This window comes from Indicator indicator, chromosome 26, assembly GCF_027791375.1.
Source record: "Indicator indicator isolate 239-I01 chromosome 26, UM_Iind_1.1, whole genome shotgun sequence".
Classification (NCBI taxonomy): Eukaryota; Metazoa; Chordata; class Aves; order Piciformes; family Indicatoridae; genus Indicator; species Indicator indicator.
The window spans coordinates 9,671,956-9,690,022 of NC_072035.1; the positions used below are offsets into that span (position 1 = coordinate 9,671,956).

The 18,067-nt window shown below is 47.6% G+C and overlaps 1 protein-coding gene across 1 annotated transcript; it reads right to left on the reverse strand.

Moving 5' to 3' along the window:
* Positions 1–426: 426 nt before the first annotated feature.
* On the reverse strand, positions 427–17,218 carry BRAP (BRCA1 associated protein). The gene is made up of 12 exons (XM_054392933.1): positions 17,137–17,218; positions 16,767–16,925; positions 16,056–16,257; positions 15,104–15,293; positions 13,501–13,614; positions 12,643–12,791; positions 10,435–10,510; positions 9,720–9,858; positions 9,117–9,226; positions 7,450–7,539; positions 4,226–4,329; positions 427–2,988 (listed from the first exon to the last, which is right to left on the reverse strand). The coding sequence occupies exons 1-12, from the start codon at positions 17,216–17,218 to the stop codon at positions 2,628–2,630; spliced, it is 1,776 nt and encodes a 591-aa protein (XP_054248908.1). The 3' UTR covers positions 427–2,627.
* Between the last annotated feature and the right edge of the window lie 849 nt (positions 17,219–18,067).

An 18,067-nucleotide genomic window follows, 5' to 3' on the forward strand; every position in this document is an offset into this window, starting at 1 on the left:
GGGACTCAGTAACTGAGGGTAATTTGGTTTAATGCAAAACCTGAAGTGCCTGGAGAACAGGTCTGAGGAACAGCTGAGGGAACTGGGGTTGTGAGGGGAGACCTTCTGGCTTTCTACAACTCCCTGAAAGGAGGTTAGAGCCAGGTGTGGGTCTGTTTCTTCTCCCTAAAAACAAGCAATAGGACAAGAAGAAACAGCCTCAAGCTGCACCTGGGGAGGCTGAGGTTGGATATTAGAAGAAAAATCTTCACTGGAAGGGTTCTCAAGCACTGGAAGAGGCTCCCCCAGGAGGTGGTTGAATTCACAGTCTCTGGAGGGGTTTAAAAGCCACAGAGAGGTGGTGCTGACAGACATGGTTTAGCACCAGACTTGGTAGTTAGATAATGATTGAACTTCACTATCTTGAAGTTCTTTTCCAACAAAATGATTTTTATGATTCTACAAAGTACTCCACACCTCTTGCTTTTCCTGCATGAGCTTCACTTCTCCTGAGCCAGAGATCATTACCCTGATGTATCTGCTCTGGACAGCTCAGCAGAACTAACCTTCCCCCTAACCCAAACATGACAAAGAGCTCGTCTGGCCAGCTTTGCCTTCAAGTTAAACCCCAGAAGACTTCAAAAAGAATAAGTCATATGTTTTGTCATTCTCCCTTGCTGTCTCCACCCTCTACTTCCAGTGGACCACACAAACAAACAAAAAAAATCCTGCAATGCTGGTTTAATTTTCCATCACATTTTTTGAAAATGAATTCCAAGATACAATACAGCATCTTAGTGTCCTACACAAAGCAAGCTTTCAGCAAAAGGTCAGAGGGTCTTAGATGGTGTAAAAATATCTCTTAAATAAAATAGTTTCTATAGGAGAGCAAGCCGCCTTGGACATCTCTAGGTCCTTAGAATCATTTACAGAAGGCAGAGGCCTGGTTGTACAATCCACACACTAGAAAAGAGTTAGTGTACATTCATGCTACAAAGTTAGAAAAGGTAGAAGTTGTTCCAGATGACTGGGGCTGAGCTCCAAACCCAAGCAGTGGATGCAATGAATGCACTAATAAGTGTCCTGTATTTCAGAGTGAGCAAGTCCAATGCTTCCAGCCCATGAAGTCAGGAAGCAGACTGTAACAACCCACCTTCCCAGAGTCATTGGAACTTACTCCTTTCAATTGACCCAAAAGAACAGCTTCTAGCAACAAAGGATGGATTGCTTGCTTGCTTGCTTTGTTCCAGTTTGGAGCTGGTAAGTCAGAGCTGTGTTTTCAAGTGTGACAGACTAAGATCAGGGCTGTTTCTAGTCTGAACAACAACAACAACAAAAGGATCACACTGTGGTCTGAAAACACAACTGTAGGACTTCCCCAGCCACCTGTAATAAAGAATTAACTTCTAAATTCTCGGATTGCTGAGCTCAACACAGCAACCAGGAGAGGCAAAATTCTTCCCACTCCCAGAGCAGCGAGTCTAAATGAAAAACAACAAAAAAACCTCATTTATCCACAATTTTCCCTTCCAGGGTCTGCATAGCCCTGGGGCCTCTAACAGGAAAGCCTTGCCAGCTGAGATTTTGGACAGAGCCACATTCCAGAGCAGAAAAGGTAGTGCCAAGTGATCCCAGGATCTAGAAATGGCCACATCTAGTGGCAAGGGTCTGGTGGCAGGGAAGCATGTGCCCAGCTCTGCCACAGAGCTCAGCACAGCAGCCTGGCCAAGGCTGGTTACAGCCGTGAAGGAAGGAGAAGAGTGCTTAGAACACCACATTAGTCACCTCATTCTGAGGAGAGCAGCACTGGAACTTATCCCAACACATCTCTAGTGCAGCTCACAGCAGGAATGCACCCACACCCTTGCTCCAAGGAGAATCAGAACACTGTTAATATACAACCTGTACCAGTCTTTGTAGAAATACCTGTAAAATAAAATTAAAGTGTCCAGAACACAAAACTTCCATGTTTTCTGCCCCAAAGGCTGCAAGCACTGGCCTTTCAAAGGCCATCTTTAAACTGAAGATGCTCCCTTGAAGCCTTCAATATCCTGCATTACCAGCCTTTAGGACTTGTTCAGCTTCTTACACCACTAAGATGGTTTGTTTCCCACACCTCACTCCTTTCTACTTCCAAACTACAGCTCTACTCCTGTACTAGCAGTTCTGCAGCATCAGGACTGCACATACTAAATGGAGATGTGTAATCTAACTGACACTCTTCATTAAATAAAATCACTTAACTTCAAATGTTTTAATCCAGAAGAACTGGGAAAGCCTTCCACTCTGGGCCTAGCCTCCTCTATAGCATCCCAGCAGGGAATGCAATGGTGAACATGAACACACCCATCCAAACCAGTACACTCTCCAAGGAGAAAGTCAAATGCATGACAGGAGGGGCTTTGGATAGGTAGGAAGGCAAAATGATCATTAAGATCTGCCTGAAAAAGAGCTATATAGTGCAGTGAAATGCTTTTAAATACCACAGACACCTCCAGTGACTGGCAGCCAGTTTTATGAGCAGCTCTGAAGACAAATTTCTAGCTGAGCTTTAGTGAACTGGGTGTTCCCAGCTGGAGTCCCAAGAGGTAAGCCTGGCCTTGCAGCAGCATGGCCAGTTCCAGAATGGGAGCAGGGCATTCTGATCTTCATTTGCCTCTCTTGCCACGGCCTCTCCTGGAAGAAGGTTTTCCTGTGCTCCCTGCTGAGGAGCTGGCAGAAGATGCCACTGCAATGTTGATCTGTCCTTCCTGAATCTCCTGTCGGGTCTCAGCTGGGAGGTGATTGATTTTCTGTTGTGTCTCTAGGTAGAACATGACATCCCGCAACTGCTCCTGGATCTCAGAGATCTGCAGGTCCTTCTGCTCACAGGTTTCCTTCAACACCCTCTCCTCCTCCTTCAGTTTGTTCTGAAGCAAAGCTTGATTTGCTCGCAAACACTTATTCAGTTCTTGCTCCTCCCTCAGCTCGTTGGAAAGTTTAGCCACTTTGTTGTTCAGCTGAGAACACCTGACAAAGAGAAGCACGAGTGAGGACAGCACTACATTGAGGTCACACTACTGCATCCTTTTTATTCCAAATCCTTATGGCAACTGACCCCCAGCTGTCACCAGCCCTACCAAAACAACTTGGAATTTGCTTTTTTTTTTTGGCAAGGGGAGGCAACACAAGAGGACTCTGAAATCCTCCCAGGATTTTTTTTAACCCAGCTTAAGACTTCTTAGCACCAATTTGCCTGCATGGTGTTACCTGCATATGGAACAGGATGTTGGGAAGCAGAATCCCTTCCTTTGTCCCTCAAGCTGCATAACCTGGGAGAATCCCTTCTTTCAAGTTAGCAAATTCCATCTTGCCATATGCCACTGGTGCAGGCAACAGGAAAGGTGTGTTGAGGAGCATGGTTTGTAACCTTGAATGAGTGCCACTTATGGAATAGGTGCCAGAAAGGGCAGAGATTATGTGGGAACCTAAGAGAGATAAGGGCATTCAAGGATCATCAGATGATAGTTCCTGCCACTCTGAGTATAAGACCTTGAAGAGACCACTTCACTCAGAAGCAAGATGCTCCCCCAAGGACATCAGTAGCCTCATGTTTCACAGCCTCCCTGCTCCTAATAAGTCAGCTGAAAGTTCATTGTCATGATACACAGACTCCTTTCCCTTCAGCAAGGTGAGCTACATGGACCACAGCTCATTAGGCTGGGTTCCAGCACCACTGCTGGAGCAGCACCACTGCTGGAGCCCGTTGACCTGGGAGGAACAGAGCATTTAGTCCCACCTAGGATCGTTCCATACTGATCCGCACACTCCCTGTGCTCAGTATCTTTCATTTAGGAACCTCCCATGATCTACATTTTCCTCTGTGCTGGGTGAGACGCCTCTACTGAGCTGCTTTTCTTCCCTCTGGATGTATCTGCCAATAGCCAAACAGGCTGGCATCTACTCCTGAGCAGGCAGAGGAAGGATCACTGAATGCTAAATACACCGACCGCGTCAAAAGAGCCAAGAGCCCAAAAGCTGCGTTCCACTCCACAGGCACTTCCCGTTTGTGAACACCTACAGAAACCAGAGCTTTTTTTAAAATGAGCTGCACTCTCAGGGTAACAGTTTAAATAGCTCCAAATTCCCCAGGAATAGCAGGATTTCTTTTTTTTTTTTTTTTTTTTGTGTTTTCCTTTTCCGTTTCGGATGTCGGCGCAGGGAGCTGTAATGGCTGCACGGAGCTAAACCTGGCAGCGGTACCCACTTCCTCTCCACAGACTGCTTTTCTTTGAGCAAGTCATTCAGCCTCTGTTCCAGACTGTCACACTTCTCAATGGTCTCTTTAAATTTGGTCTTCATGTTGTTAATCTGTAAAAACAAACACACAGCCATCTCAAAGAGAGCAAAGTCCTCTGCACTTTCAGTATGACACTCAACTTTCTGCACTGCCTTCTAGACTTTGACCAATGATTTTGCCCAGCTTGGAGGCTTCATTTTCATGGAGACCCTCTGCAGTACCCCCAAAAAGGAACCACGTTGCCATGGAAGCTGCTCACACAGAAGAGCAACTCAGGCAGCAGATCTGTGCCAGGGACCCCAACTCAAACAAAAGCTGCTTCAGATCCTTAACTTCTTACTGACTGCAGCCAAGCACAGGAACAGACTGCCTGGGGAGGTTGTGGATGTCCCCTCCCTGGAGGTGTTCAAGGCCAGGTTGGACAGGGCCTTGAGCAATCAGGTCTAGTGGAAGGTGTCCCTGCCCATGGCAGGGGGGTTGGAACTAGATGATCTTGAAGGTGCCTTCCAACCCAAACCATTCTATGATTCCTTTAGCCATTTGTTCAGGCTCCATCTGCACACTGAAATTTCCACCTGAAGGCTTTACAACACTGAGCTTTGCTAATTTTAAACTAAAGCTCCAGTAAATATGGTCAAAGTCTGAAAAATCAACGTGCCCCTTTGCTCAGCACTGACTCAGCAGCTTGCTGTCATAAGGCAGTGACCTACTGACACGAATATCTTACTCATGCAAAACGCAAACAGAAACACACGTACGTTGGCTTCCTCTTCCCCTCTGCTTCACACAGCTCCACACTGCTGAAGCTGAGGAGTACCACACTCTCCTTCTCTAGGTACTGCTCAGAACGTATCCAAACCTCTAAAAGTATTTTTTCCACCTATAAATCTCCCCTCGGTCTTGATTTCTCTTTATTAGGGTTGAAATCATGTTTGCGTGTAGTGGAGGTGGGAATTCAAAGGAAAAATGTTTTCCAGGAGGAGCAATCTGGATAAATGTCAGTGTCAGCACACATGGTGCCTTCACTGATGCCAGAGTCAATGCAGAGCAGGTCTGAAGCCTTCCAGCCTTAATCACTGAGTGTTTATGCAGCTGATGGCTCATTTGGGGAAGGAGCCCGAGTGCTGATAATGGAACACGCTGCATGGTGGAACTGAGCCAGGCAGGGCTTATGCAGAGCAAGTGCCACCAATAAAGCTGGTAGGATCATTATCCACCAAAGCACATTTGGGGCATGTATCAAAGCCCTTTCACTTTGAAGTTGTTTCATGGCTCATGTTTTCTAGTCATGTCTAGGGATGTGACTGTCCCCCTCTACTCAGCACCGGTGAGGCCACACTCAACTACTGGGTTCAGTTTTGGGCCCCTCACTATAGGAAGGACATTGAGGGGCTAGAATGGGTCCAGAGAAGGGCAACAAAGCTGGTGAAGCTTGAACATATCTTGTGAGGAATGGCTGAGGAAACTGGGGCTGTTTAGTCATTAGGGTTCAGAAGGGGAGGCTCAGGGAAGACTCTCTACAACTCTCTGAAAGGAGGTTGGAACAAGGTAGGGTTGGTTTCTTCCCACATGCACCAACTAATAGGACAAGAGGAAAAAGCCTCAAGTTGTACCAAGGGAGATTCAGGTTGGATATTAGGAAAAATTTCTTCCCAGAAAGGGTTCTCAGGCATTGGACCAGGCTGTCCAGGGAGGAGGTGGAGTCACCATCCCTGGAGGTATTTGAAAGACTCATGGATGTGGTACTGAGGGATGTGATTTAGTGGTACTGGCTCAGCAGTAGTGGTGGGATTGTGAGCTCTAGGTGAGTGGCTGGACTTGATGATCTCAAAGGTCTCTTCCAACCTTGACAGTTCTATGATTCTATGTGCAAGAGAATTTTTGGCTTTATCTTTTCCTTTTATAGGGCCCTCCACAGGATTTCTGTTCTTTAGATCAAGGTCAATGACCACTATTCCTACAGTCACAATTTCCACATTTATGATGCTACTTAACCACAGATACTAACTGGTTAATTAGAAGTCATGTAGAAAGTTCAGTTAAGGACTCAGCCCTAAATCCTGACTAACTTTAAACCTAGTTGAAAGGCTCTAGGTAGAGTGAAAAGCATTAAAATATTCTCCCAGGATTTTTTGCTCGTGACATTTTGAAGCAGTCCTGCCTCCAGGATGCTTTATAGGAGGAGATTCTCAACTCCTCCCAGAGGGCGATGAGGAGAGAGAGGGGATCAAAAAGAAAGGGCAAATCAATATGCATTTGGAGCAGAAAGACAGCTTCCACTTTCTGCAGCAGAGCAAATTAAAGTCATATTGTCTATGCTACACTAACCTTCCCCAGAGATGGCCGTCAGCGTGAGACGGATGGCAGCACCAAGCAGGGATCCTGCAGCAGCACCGACTTGTTTTCTCCACTGCTGCAGTTTCCTCAGCAGCACATTTAAATCAACCTTCAATCTAGGTGGCAATCTACCTACTTCTGCACCACTGAGCAGCAAATTACTAGATCTGAGCATCAAGATAAGGGATACATCTTGGAGCCAATTTTCTCGGCTGGCAGGGAAACAGGCTGCACGAGGAGGCCACAGTATGCAACATTCAGACTGTGTTAGAGACCAGACAGTTCCACTGCAACTGAACTGGGTTCAGTTTTGAGTCCCTCACTCCAGGAGGGTCACAGAAGTGCTGGAGTGTGGCCAAAGGAAAGCAATGAAGCTGGTGAAGAGTCTAGAGCACAAGCCTTGTGAGGAGCAGCTGAGGGAATTGGAGTTGTTCAGCCAGGAGAAAAGGAGGCTGAGGGGAGACCTTCTGGCTCTCTACAACTCCCTGAAAGGAGGTAGGGTGTCAGTCTCTTCTCCTAAGGACTAAGTGATAGGATGAGAGGAAATAGCCTCAAGCTGTGCTAGGGGAGATTTAGCTTTAGAAAATATTTCCTCCCCAAAAGGGTTGTCAAGCCCTCACCCAAGCTGCCCAGGGCAGTGGTGGAGTCCCCATCCCTGAAGGGATTTCAAAGCCATGGAGATGTGGTGCTGAGGGCCATGGTTTAGTGGTCACCTGGCAGTGCTGGGTTAATGGTTGGACTGGATGATCTTAAAGGTCTCTTCCAAGCAAAACTATTCTATGATCTCCCACTTATTTGAACAGGCCAGGGGCCTGTTTGAGCAGAGCTTCACATGTACCCAGAGCAGTGCTCACCTCTTCAGCCGTGTCCTTTTCTATTCGCACAATCTTGTTCTCCCAGTAGATTCTCTGGGATTCCAGCTGGCTTGTCAGCAGATAGGAGTACTGCAAACACAGAAGACAAACACCAAGCAGTCAGCTTCGCTCTGAGGGTGGCTCTGCTGATTAAGAAGCCCAAAAGGGCTCTGATACACAAATCAATTTAATCAGAGGAAATTGAACGTACAGAACATTCTGAACACACGTGCAGATGTGTTTCACCAATTTGATTTCAAAACCAAATCACCTGGATTTTTGTGAAGTCAAGCAAAGCCTTTACAGCACAACAGCAAAGATGAAGGAAACTCCACCAAGTCATACCCAGTATCATGGCAACATTTTTTTTTAAGAGGAAACCAATTTTTCACTGCAGTAGCAATAAATCCCTACAAGTTTTACACTCCACAGGAAAATGAACCATCCCTGTCATTAGAGTTTGAGATCCAAAAGGTTGAGCTGCTGACTTTTTCATTCACAGCCCAAAACTCAAGACAGAAGGGTAAGGACATCTCTGGGAAAGCATCCTGAAGATGTAACCATTCACAATTCCTGTTTTCCAAACCATGGGGCCCATCCCAATGTTATTTTGTCAGCTGAACAAGGATATATGCCTTACATCCTCTCTTCTGCAAATGAGTTATGAGAGGGTTAGAAAATGTGGCAATTTCTTATCAATCAACAGGCTAATAAGCACCAAGTTAGGTATTGACCACATATGCAAAAAGCTTTGGATGCTCTCAGTAATAGCTGAGCACCAAAACACACTGCCAAATTCATTCTTTCTAGAAATATTGAGATCTCACAAGCTAGATAGAGGTCTTACATACTTTAAGCACCAACCTCCTGGGAAAAAAAAGGGGTTAAAAATAGCTGTTTTAGCATCTAAATGTTATTCAGAAAATTCATAGAAGAGCAAACAAATATTTCTTTCAGAAATAAGCTTGTAAAGTCTGGTCTCTGTCAGCTGTTCCTTCTCAGATACCCTTGTGCCTAATGCAGCTGGAATCATGCTGCAGTGTATCTGGCTCAGTGGAGCAGTAATTTTCAGTTTCTCTCCTTTACCCTTCTAGTTAAGAACAGGAGAAGCTGACTAGAAGGCACAACAAAATAAACTCCTTAACTGTTCAGGAGAAGGAAGCAGAAGAGGGCTGGCACCAGATGAGTCCATTGGCTTTCTTTGATAGCCAAAGCAAGCATACAGCTATGGATTCCTACATTCTTGTTCAGTTTACAAGCTGAACTACTCAAAATGACAGCTCCACATACTTCCTGGCACTTAAGCCAAGTCACAGAGTCACCAGCAATGGTCTGGTGAAGGGATCTGGGCATTCAGACCCATTTCTCTCTCCAGTGACCTGACTGTTTGCAGCAGAGTAACCAGCTCATCTTCAATCAACTTTGAACACAGGATGAAGCCGCAGCCAGCTTACACTTAGCTGCATTGGCTCTGCAGAGCCAGGAAGAATTAAAAAAGAAATAATAAATAAAAGCAGTAAAAACATCCTGCTTCTGCCTGAAGATGATTGCCTACACGCAGGGAGCAGGTCTGCTGCATAAGCTGATGTAATTGTCCTGCCGTATCTGGATTGGAAACGTTTCCCTACAGCAGCACAATGTGGAGTCCAACAAGCACAAATATTTACCTCTAATTGTAAGGCATCAATTTTCTCTTCCTGACACATATCTCCCTCACACTCATACTGAACGATCTTCCCATCGGTTTTACTCGCAACCAGTCGATGGACGTAGTTATCTGAAGAGACAAAATCCAAGCAGAGGGAGTTTAAGCTGAAGAACACCCAGGTTGACACCAGTGGAAATACTTTATGCAGCACAATTAACCATGCAGACTGCTGCAACAGCACATTAGTGAGGCAGGAAGCCAACATCAGATGTATTTGTTATTTAGCAGACTTCACACAGACACCTTACAGGATATTTATTACAACAGCCCATTCCCATTCCTCAGGGTAAATTGATGGAGAGGGAGTAACAAACACATTCCACAGAGACCACAGGACTGTCCTGGGTCATTACAGAATCATGTTCTCCCTCCTCCATCTGCTACAGACCTACAAAAACTGCTATTAGAGAGGAGATGGATGTTCCCAAAAGACAAGGTATTAGTACAGCGACAAACCCCTTAATCTCCAAGCACACTCTACCACAAGTACGTTTACTAAGGGGTCCTGAAAGCCATTTGACAAGCAAGGTCATCCTGCAAGAGGGGAGGACATAGAACTTACCTCCAGCATAGTCCCAGACTCTGTGGTTGGTCAGCTGCATGGCGTAGGTGTGCTGGGTCTCCTCGAAGTGCTTGTAAGCGTGGCGGCTCACGTAGCGCCCACAGCCTATGTGCCCACAGATCAAACAGATCCAGAGGTTCTGTCAACGGAGGGAGACAGCTCTGTACATACAACGCTGCCATGGGTGGTATGGGAGCTCTAACAAGTGTGACCTGACACCAAGAGCCTGCAGATGCCATGTGCATCCAGCCCCTTCCTCACAAAACAGCGTTTGCTTTGCTCCCTCCTCGGAAGCCTTGCTTAGCTGGAAAGCTGAAGGGAAGGAGGTACCTGTTCATTTGAGCAGGTACTGGGCATGTTGATGGGTTACAAGCATGGAGGAAAGCTTTGACTAAGGAAAGAGGCACCTCAGCAGAACCACAAAAGCAGGCTGTGAAGAGCACAGGCTAGAAGGCACCACCAAGCTGAGTGTTAGTTTAGTGGCTGTCATACTCATCACACTCTGCTCAGCTTATAGATAACTTCTGTCTAAGAATCTGAAAGGTTTGTCCTGGGAAGTAAGGTCCCTTCCATCTTGAAAGGAAAGCAGATACACCTCTGACTGCTAAAAATCAGCCTGAAAGCAGACACAGAATGAATCCCAAAAAGCAACTAGAGCAGTTGTGCAGTCAGATCTAGTCTAGATCTAACTCAACAACCACACACATCTACTTACTTCTTGAACTCCACACTCAAAACACTTATTCTCTTCCACTGGCTCAGGTGTTTGGCAGTATCTGCAGACAGGACACCTGGAGGGCAATAAGCATCATGATGAGACACAAGGAGCTCTATCCTAGTATTACAGTAATTAAAAAGAGAGTCAGAGAGCTCAAAGTAAATGTCTTGTGCAGTTAGACACTCCCCATACATGCACATCTCTAAGTTCACGTTCCCCCCCCCCTCAAATTTGCCTCCACTCCACACCAGGCTGACGTTTTCCAGCCAGTAAGTGACAGAAGAACATTCTACACTCTCAGCTAGATCTTGTTTTGCTGCAGTCCAGGTGTAAATAACATCCACAACCAAAAGCATCAGTGGGGCTGCCAGCAATGTCAGCCTCTGTCTGTAAGCAAAAAAAAGGCATGACAGAGCTCAAGAAACTCTTCCCTACCTCAGCCATAAATGCTACATGAAGCACTTGTAGATATCTTACACATCTCTAGAGGCTGCTGCTCCAGGCTGCTGCCAACTGACAGCTGCAGCTCTCCATTACCTGCAGGGGTTCTGCAGCAGCTACACGCTGTTGTGGAAGGAAGCTGTAACTACAGGCTGCTGAGGACAGCCGAGTGCCTGAGAGTGGTACCAACACTTTGCAAACACACCTCAGCACATAACACAACCCTAAGGAGATGAGGAGAGGCTTCTATTTTACTCAAATCAGACAGATTCAGTCTCAACCCTTCCAGGAAGAACATCCCATAGCTGTACCCTAAAACAATCAGTAGCAAGCACCCTGCTGTCATTTCTTTTGAAACCGCTGTGCTGCCAGAAAGACAGAAGACCCCAGACCAGAAGGAACCTTTGTCCAGACCCTAATCACTAGAAGCTCAGCTGGGGAGTGGTGTAACTGAGGCTGTGCATCCAGTTTCCAAGACTGTTTATGTATTTTTCATTAGCTGCTGGATAAGCTACAGCAATATTCAAGGGAGGAGACAACTGGATTGCAGTCAGCTCTACACAAACTCAGGCACTTACAGCCTCCCTGGCGCCTAAGCAATGTGGACAGGAATTTTCTTTTGTCAATTCTTCTAGACTGGAAGCTTCAGTCCTGCTTCAGTTGTATATTACATATTTAAGTGCTGTTTTGGATCTTGCTCTACACTGGCTAAGCTCCACTGCTTCACATTTAACCGGGTTTTGATTTATGGAGCAAAGCAGCCCATAAACTTGAAGAGCTACAAATCTGTGATTTGGATTCATCTTACAGAGGTGCTGTTTCCTTGATTTACAAATGATATACAGAAGGTGACAATTTTCCTCACAGTCCATCAGAGAATCAGGCAGTGAGAGGTAGCAATGACAGAGAAGTGAGCAGCAGCCCTTTTGCTGCAGTATCTACGACTACCTGATGGGCAGTGAAACAGCAGAGTCCAAATATGCACAACCAACACCAGCACCCGGGTGCCAGTCAGGGGCTCTGCAGTCAGGAGCTCAGACACACCAAAATCCCCATCCACAGGGATGAGAAGGATGGTAAGAGCAAGATCAGCAAAGGGACAGCACTAGCAAAAAGAAGAGCTGCTTTAAGGACAGAGGAGGTCCAGTGACAGTGCCCCATCACTCAAGCCCATGCCCACCTTGAATATTACAGCTGGTCTACAGCAGCTGCCTCCCCTTCCCAATTCATTGAGTGATCTTATCAGACCTTCCTTTCCCACCTCCCTCCTGTCTCACTTTCCAGTCCTGTCCCCCTGCACTGCTGCTCTTGCCCAGCTCCTCGTTCTCCCCCAGCATCTAAGTAAATGAGCAAGGCCACAGGGCTACCAAGTTCCAGCCAGACACCCAGGTCTCACAGCCTCAGCTGTCCTGAGGAAAAAAAATGACCAGACGCTCAAGACTGAGTGAAACAGGGCTGCGTGGACATCCAATGCTTTCCACCCCAGAATTTTTACCCTACAATATCTTAAAATAATCAACATTACTCTACAACTCCCCTCCTGCCTTAGCAGGAAAACACGGTTAAACTATTTTTGGTGGTTAGATTTCACTCTGGGAGTTCCTTAATGGGAAAAAAAAAAAAAAAAAAGAAAAAAAAAAAAGAGCACTACAACTTGCTGTAATTCCTGCCCCCACACTCTGATAAGCAGAACCAGTCTCATCAGCACGTAACCACCACATTCAAACAGGGTTTCAGATATGGAAATAAAGAGAAGCCTCTTACGTGGTGTCCTCCCACCGCTGCAGACACTGGCTATGAAAGCTGTGGTTGCACAGTGTGGTGAGGATCCCGTTCACAGACTCATCCATCCTCTCCAGGCACACTGTGCACTTTGGGAGCTCTGTCAGATCCATCACAGGCAGACTGGCCCCCTTCAAAAGTACAAGCAAATTGCTCAGCACCTTCCCAGCACCATAACTTAAGAAAAAGCCAAACTTCTCTCACATTAGTGCTGGCACCAGGGTACAAAAACACTGCAAGGTAATCCTGTGATTCTATAGAGTGTTTAGAAATTTATACATATATATATATATATGTAAAAAGACATCATAGAACCGTTTGGGGTTGGAAGGGACTTTAAACATCACCTAGTTCCAACCCCCCTGCCATGGACAAGGACACCTTCCACCAGACCAGGTTGCTCAAGGCCACTGTCCAATCTGGCCCTAAACACCTCCAGGGAGAGGGCATCCTTAAGCTCCCTGGGCAACCTGTTCCAGTATCTCACCACACTCACTGTAAAGAATTTCTTCCTCATTTCCAGTCTAAATCTCCCCTCTTCCAGCTTATCCACCACACAGCCAGAATCATCACAGCACAGGCTCAGTACAGCTGCTGCATCTGCAACCAGCCCATTCTGTTTTCAGCATTCACTGGATCCACCACCCACAGCAGGTTTAGATCAGAGATGCTGCAGTGGTGAGGCACGAAGCCCCATGAAGTCACCAAACTAACTCTCACAAGCAGCCCTGGAAGGGGGACCAGGGTTTGGGTTGATGCAGTTCAGCAGTTCTTGCAGCACTTTGCCCAAATAATACAGTTTAAGTTCTGCAAAGAGTGGGAAAATCAAACCAAACTTACATCTTCTGATTTGAAGACCTCAGCCCTCTCCACGTACACCAGCTGGCAGACATCCTCCTCGATGGAGTTGAACTGCCGGCCATTGCAGGCCATGTAAAAGCTGTCCGCATCCGCCTGCACGCAGAACAAAGGCAGCCAGTTACACACAGCAAGCTCACAGCTGGTACAACCAAGAAAGAGGAGGAGAAACCTGCTGCCTGCTGCCTTCTCTCTTCTCCCCTCCACCCAGCCCTGTAATATCAGAGATGTTTCAGACAGCCAGCTCCTGCCAGCAGGCATCGAGTCTTGACCCTGGGTTTAGTGTTACCCCTTGAAGACAAGAAGTGAAGTTCAGAGCAGTGACAGCTACTCTGGTACTAAGCACTCAGCAGGAATGCTGGAGGATTTCCCTTCAGCATCTGCTTTGCCCTTTGTTAGCAATTTCGGTGCCTCTGCAAAGCAAATTTGGTCTCTGAAAAAAAAATGTTTAAAAGGGCCACATTGCAGGTCACTGATATTTGTGTCAGGGAAAGGAATAATTTCCCTGTGGGAAAGGATCCATTTCACTGGTCACAATTCAGGCATGCTCTGAACTGTGCCTGGAGTCATTGTCAAACAGGCAGAACCAAAACAAAACCTGTTGATTACTCAGTCACCTCCCCAAACCCTTTCTCTTCCCAGATTGAGGCAAATTAGCTGAATGCCATATTCCTGGTTGCTCCTGCCAGAAGCGTTAAAGCCCTTGAGATTTGTTTTTGCTGCCTGCAGACCCAACCATTAAGGGTCACTGGGGAATAAGCCTTCAGGGAATTTCCTAAGAAACAGGAATTTCAGGGTGAGTTGAGCAGAAGTTCATGGATTTGCTGCAAGGCTGTTCAGCATTAGGTATCTGCCCAGGTAATTTGATACAGCAACATACAAAACATATCTTTACAACTACTGCAAAGGGCAAGAACCACACAAAAATGTCTAATGGTTATGGGAAATGCTTCACAGGATTCAAGGCTTGGAGAAGCCTCCCCCGCAACCTCAAAATAGATCACTTGCAGCTGGGAGAAGAGAAGGAACAAGTGAGAAGGTCCACACAGAAATTGGCAGGGGGAATCCTAACATGATGGGAGTTGGAAGGGACCTCTGAAGATCATCCAGTCCAATCCCTCTGCTAAAGCAGAGTCACCCACAGCAGGCTGACCAGAATAACAATGTCCAAGAGACTCCACACCGCTCTGGGCAGCCTGCTCCAGGGCTCCAGCACCCTCACAGCAAAGAATTCTCTCCTCCTGCTCAGGTGGAACCCCCTGGGTTGCCCCTTGTTCTGTCACTGGGCACCACTGAGAAGAGTCTCTTTCCCCTCACCCTTTCTGTTCATCAGAGTGTGACGCAGATAACAGAGAATGTTTATCTCTGGTATTTTACAATATCCAACAGGAAGTAATGGAGCTGGAACACGGCAGACACTTGCCTCCAGGTCAAGGTGTGGGACTAATCCTAGTCATCATCCCTGGGAAAGCTCTGGGCAATAGGACAGGAGAGTTTTTCCAAGGGTAAAGTGCAAGCTTGGCTAAGAGCTCGCCAATGAAGCTTCTAAAGCCCCTTCTACAGCAAAGGGACTTTCAGCTCTTACCTGTGAGCTAAACTTTATCAGCACCATGTACTGGTTTGGAGTGGAATCTCTGATGATTTTCATGTGCTCGATTACTTCATAGAAGGAGGCCACAAACTTCATGAGGTCATGGCTGGTCATTGTGGCAGGGACCGTGAGGATACACAGCATGGCGCTGCGCCTCACATCTTCTTTTAACGAGGTCATCTTGCTGGCAAGGCAACAGTGACACAACATCATCTTGCTTCAGAGAGGACAAAGGCAAGGCTGGACACACCACACCTCCAGCAGCCACAATTACTACAGTAACTTTGTTGTCAGTCTTAACCCTCTTTTGCAGGTTTGTATCAAGCAAGAAAAGCAAGGGGCTGGGGGAAGTGTCAACCATATGAAGCTATTGCTCTGCCACAAAGGATTAAACTGGGAAGTTCCAATAAAGGATGGTTTTGTCAGCAGTACTTTGACACTTGGTTTTCCATACCAACAATCCCAGATGCTCATAACTATTCCCAGAAGAGACTATTTCAAATAGTTTTGTGTCTCCTGACGCCTATCAGGAAGATTCAAAGTGGAAGTTCTCACACAATTATAAAGCAACAGTGTGGAATTGCAATCCCTGAAATAAACTCCTGCCTCAGCTCCTCAGGCCTGCTGCCAGGATCCTAGAGACACCACTTAGTTGTGGGATTCACCAAGAAGCTGCTTTCAAAAGTAATTTTTTAGGAAGCTGCATTTGTCTTACCCTCTCACACCCCCAGGGACAAGCCCTCTCACCTGCTGCTGCAGAACCCAGGCTGGCCTCAAACTCCACCATTAAGACAAGGGCAAATCTGCCCTCCCAGAATAAGTCACCCTTCCTGTTTATCCCAGCTCAGCAGCCACAGCCCCAGGGTGCCAGACTCACCCTTCCAGGTGGTAGATTCACTCAGGAGCACTGCACCCACTAGAGCTAGGATTAGTCAAGCATTCTTACTTTGTTTTGTACAGGTGCATGATGCCATGAACGATTTCAACTGAGGGATTCCCACTGAAGAAGGAAATCTGGTCAGGAAGCTGTTTTGATGGTGAGTCTGGAGCAACCTCACGCTCTTTGCTCTGATCATCATGTTTATTTTTGTCCTCAGCAGACGCAGCCTCTGAAGATTTTCTCCCTTCCATGGCAGCTTTAGTTTCATCTTTTGCAAATCAAATGTTTGCTCATTACTAATGGCACATCAAAAACATCTGCTGCTCCCCAAGCGCATTCTGGATGTACAAATCTGCACCCCCACAAGTCAAATTGCAACCCTAAAGCCAGCAGAACGAGACACTTCTCATCTTTGTTGTCCCAGGGGAAGCTCCAGAGCTGCCAGACACCCAATGTGAGCCCCTGGCAGGACCCCAGTGCTGCAGATCAAGCCAGGCAAGTTTTGCACCATACCCAGTGAAATCCCAACAGACACCATAAAGCAACTGGGACAGATTTGCTGAGGAGGGGTGACGAGAGCCCTGCTCCTCCTGTGCTGACCCAAGCCCCACAGACCCAGAAGTACCTCCAGCATTCCTACACTGACAAACATTCCTACAGCTGCCACTGGTAGGGCCAGCGCCTGGGAAAGGTCCGGCTCCCCTTTCACAATATGGCCACAAAAAAAAGCACGGTGGGGAACCCAAACCCCAGCGTTTTCCTGCCCGAGGCCAGTACCTGGTGGCGGCTGGATGGTCTCAATTATCATGTCGGTCATTTCCCTGCGGCCGAGGTGCTGGTGGAGGATGGCCGCCCGCTCCCCGGGACCTTTCCCCTCCAAACAAGCCGGCACAGCAGCCGGGGTCGCCCCGGTGCCCTCCGCAGCCATCTCCGGAGCTGCGCAGCAAGACAGACACTTTGGGACAAGGTGCTGGGAGCGAAGCTCCGGCACCGGGGTCCCACCGTCAGGACCAGGACGTCGACCTCGGGTGCCTGGAGCCCGCGACCAAAGCCCAGCTCACTCCCCCGCCACAACGGACAGCGCAGACCCACACCCGTGCGCAATCCCCCGGTGGGGAAGGAACGGGACTGGACCGGAGACACTCACCAACCGCGCTGTATGCGAAGGCCGCGGGCAGCGGCGAGTGCTCGGCCAGCTCCAGCCGGATCACCACCAGAGACACGCTCATGGGCCCGGGCACCGCGGGCCTCCGCCGCCAACGCGCTCCGAAGAGGCCAAAGGAGATGAAGCACCGCTTCCGCCTACCGCACCTTTCCCCTGTGACCCCGCCGGGGTTACGCTGGCGACGTGATGACGTCAGGAGGCGACGCTGACGACGACGCTGACGAAGACGACGGCGGAGGGAGACGACTCTGGGGGGCTAGGAGAAGCGCTTGGCTAATCTCGCGATACTTCTCCATGCGGTCTCGCGAGGTTTTCAGGTGTGTTCTCGTGAGATTTGGGGGATGAAGGCAAATGGCTGGGTGAATCTTGCCCTTCTCCTGGCAAAGCGTGGTCTGGGCTAGGTATAGCGGGGCTTGGACCAAGCCTAGGGAGCCTAGTTCCTCTTGGCCCCCCTGCTCTATGCACCCCGACCCCCTCAAAGGATGATTATAGGGTTGAGAGGAGGGATGGGACACTGAGGGTGGAAGTTCAGAAGTAACAAAACTGCCTGTGGCAGGCCTGTGCTAGAGCTACAGGGCTCCTTGCTGTTGCAAGACAAGCTGGAGGGACAACCCCTTAGGCCAAAGCACCCCTCCAAAAAAAAAAAAACAAAAAAACAAACCCCAAACCAAAAAACCCAAACCCTCTCTTGCTTTCTTCTCACACCTGCCATGCTGGTATCTTGCACTTTATGGCTATACCAGCCTTTGGTATGGTTCATACTTAAATAAAAGAATCATAGAATGGCTTGAGTTGGAAGGGACCTTAAAGATCATTGAAGTGTAATCCCTCTATCCTGGAACTAAGGACTTTGCTTCATGGCTTAGAGCTGTCCCTAAGGGATAAAGGGTACTCCTGAATAATCTAGATAACA

Bases quoted from the DNA above. Each gene is read 5' to 3' on its own strand.
- BRAP (XM_054392933.1), bottom strand. From the start codon at position 17,218: ATGAGCGTGTCTCTGGTGGTGATCCGGCTGGAGCTGGCCGAGCACTCG. The intron at 10,511-12,642 runs GTAAGAGGCTTC...ATTGCCCTCCAG, and splicing joins CAGCGGTGGGAGGACACCAC to GTGTCCTGTCTGCAGATACT. The intron at 2,989-4,225 runs GTGGGTACCGCT...TCTCTTTGTCAG, and splicing joins AAGCAGTCTGTGGAGAGGAA to GTGTTCTCAGCTGAACAACA.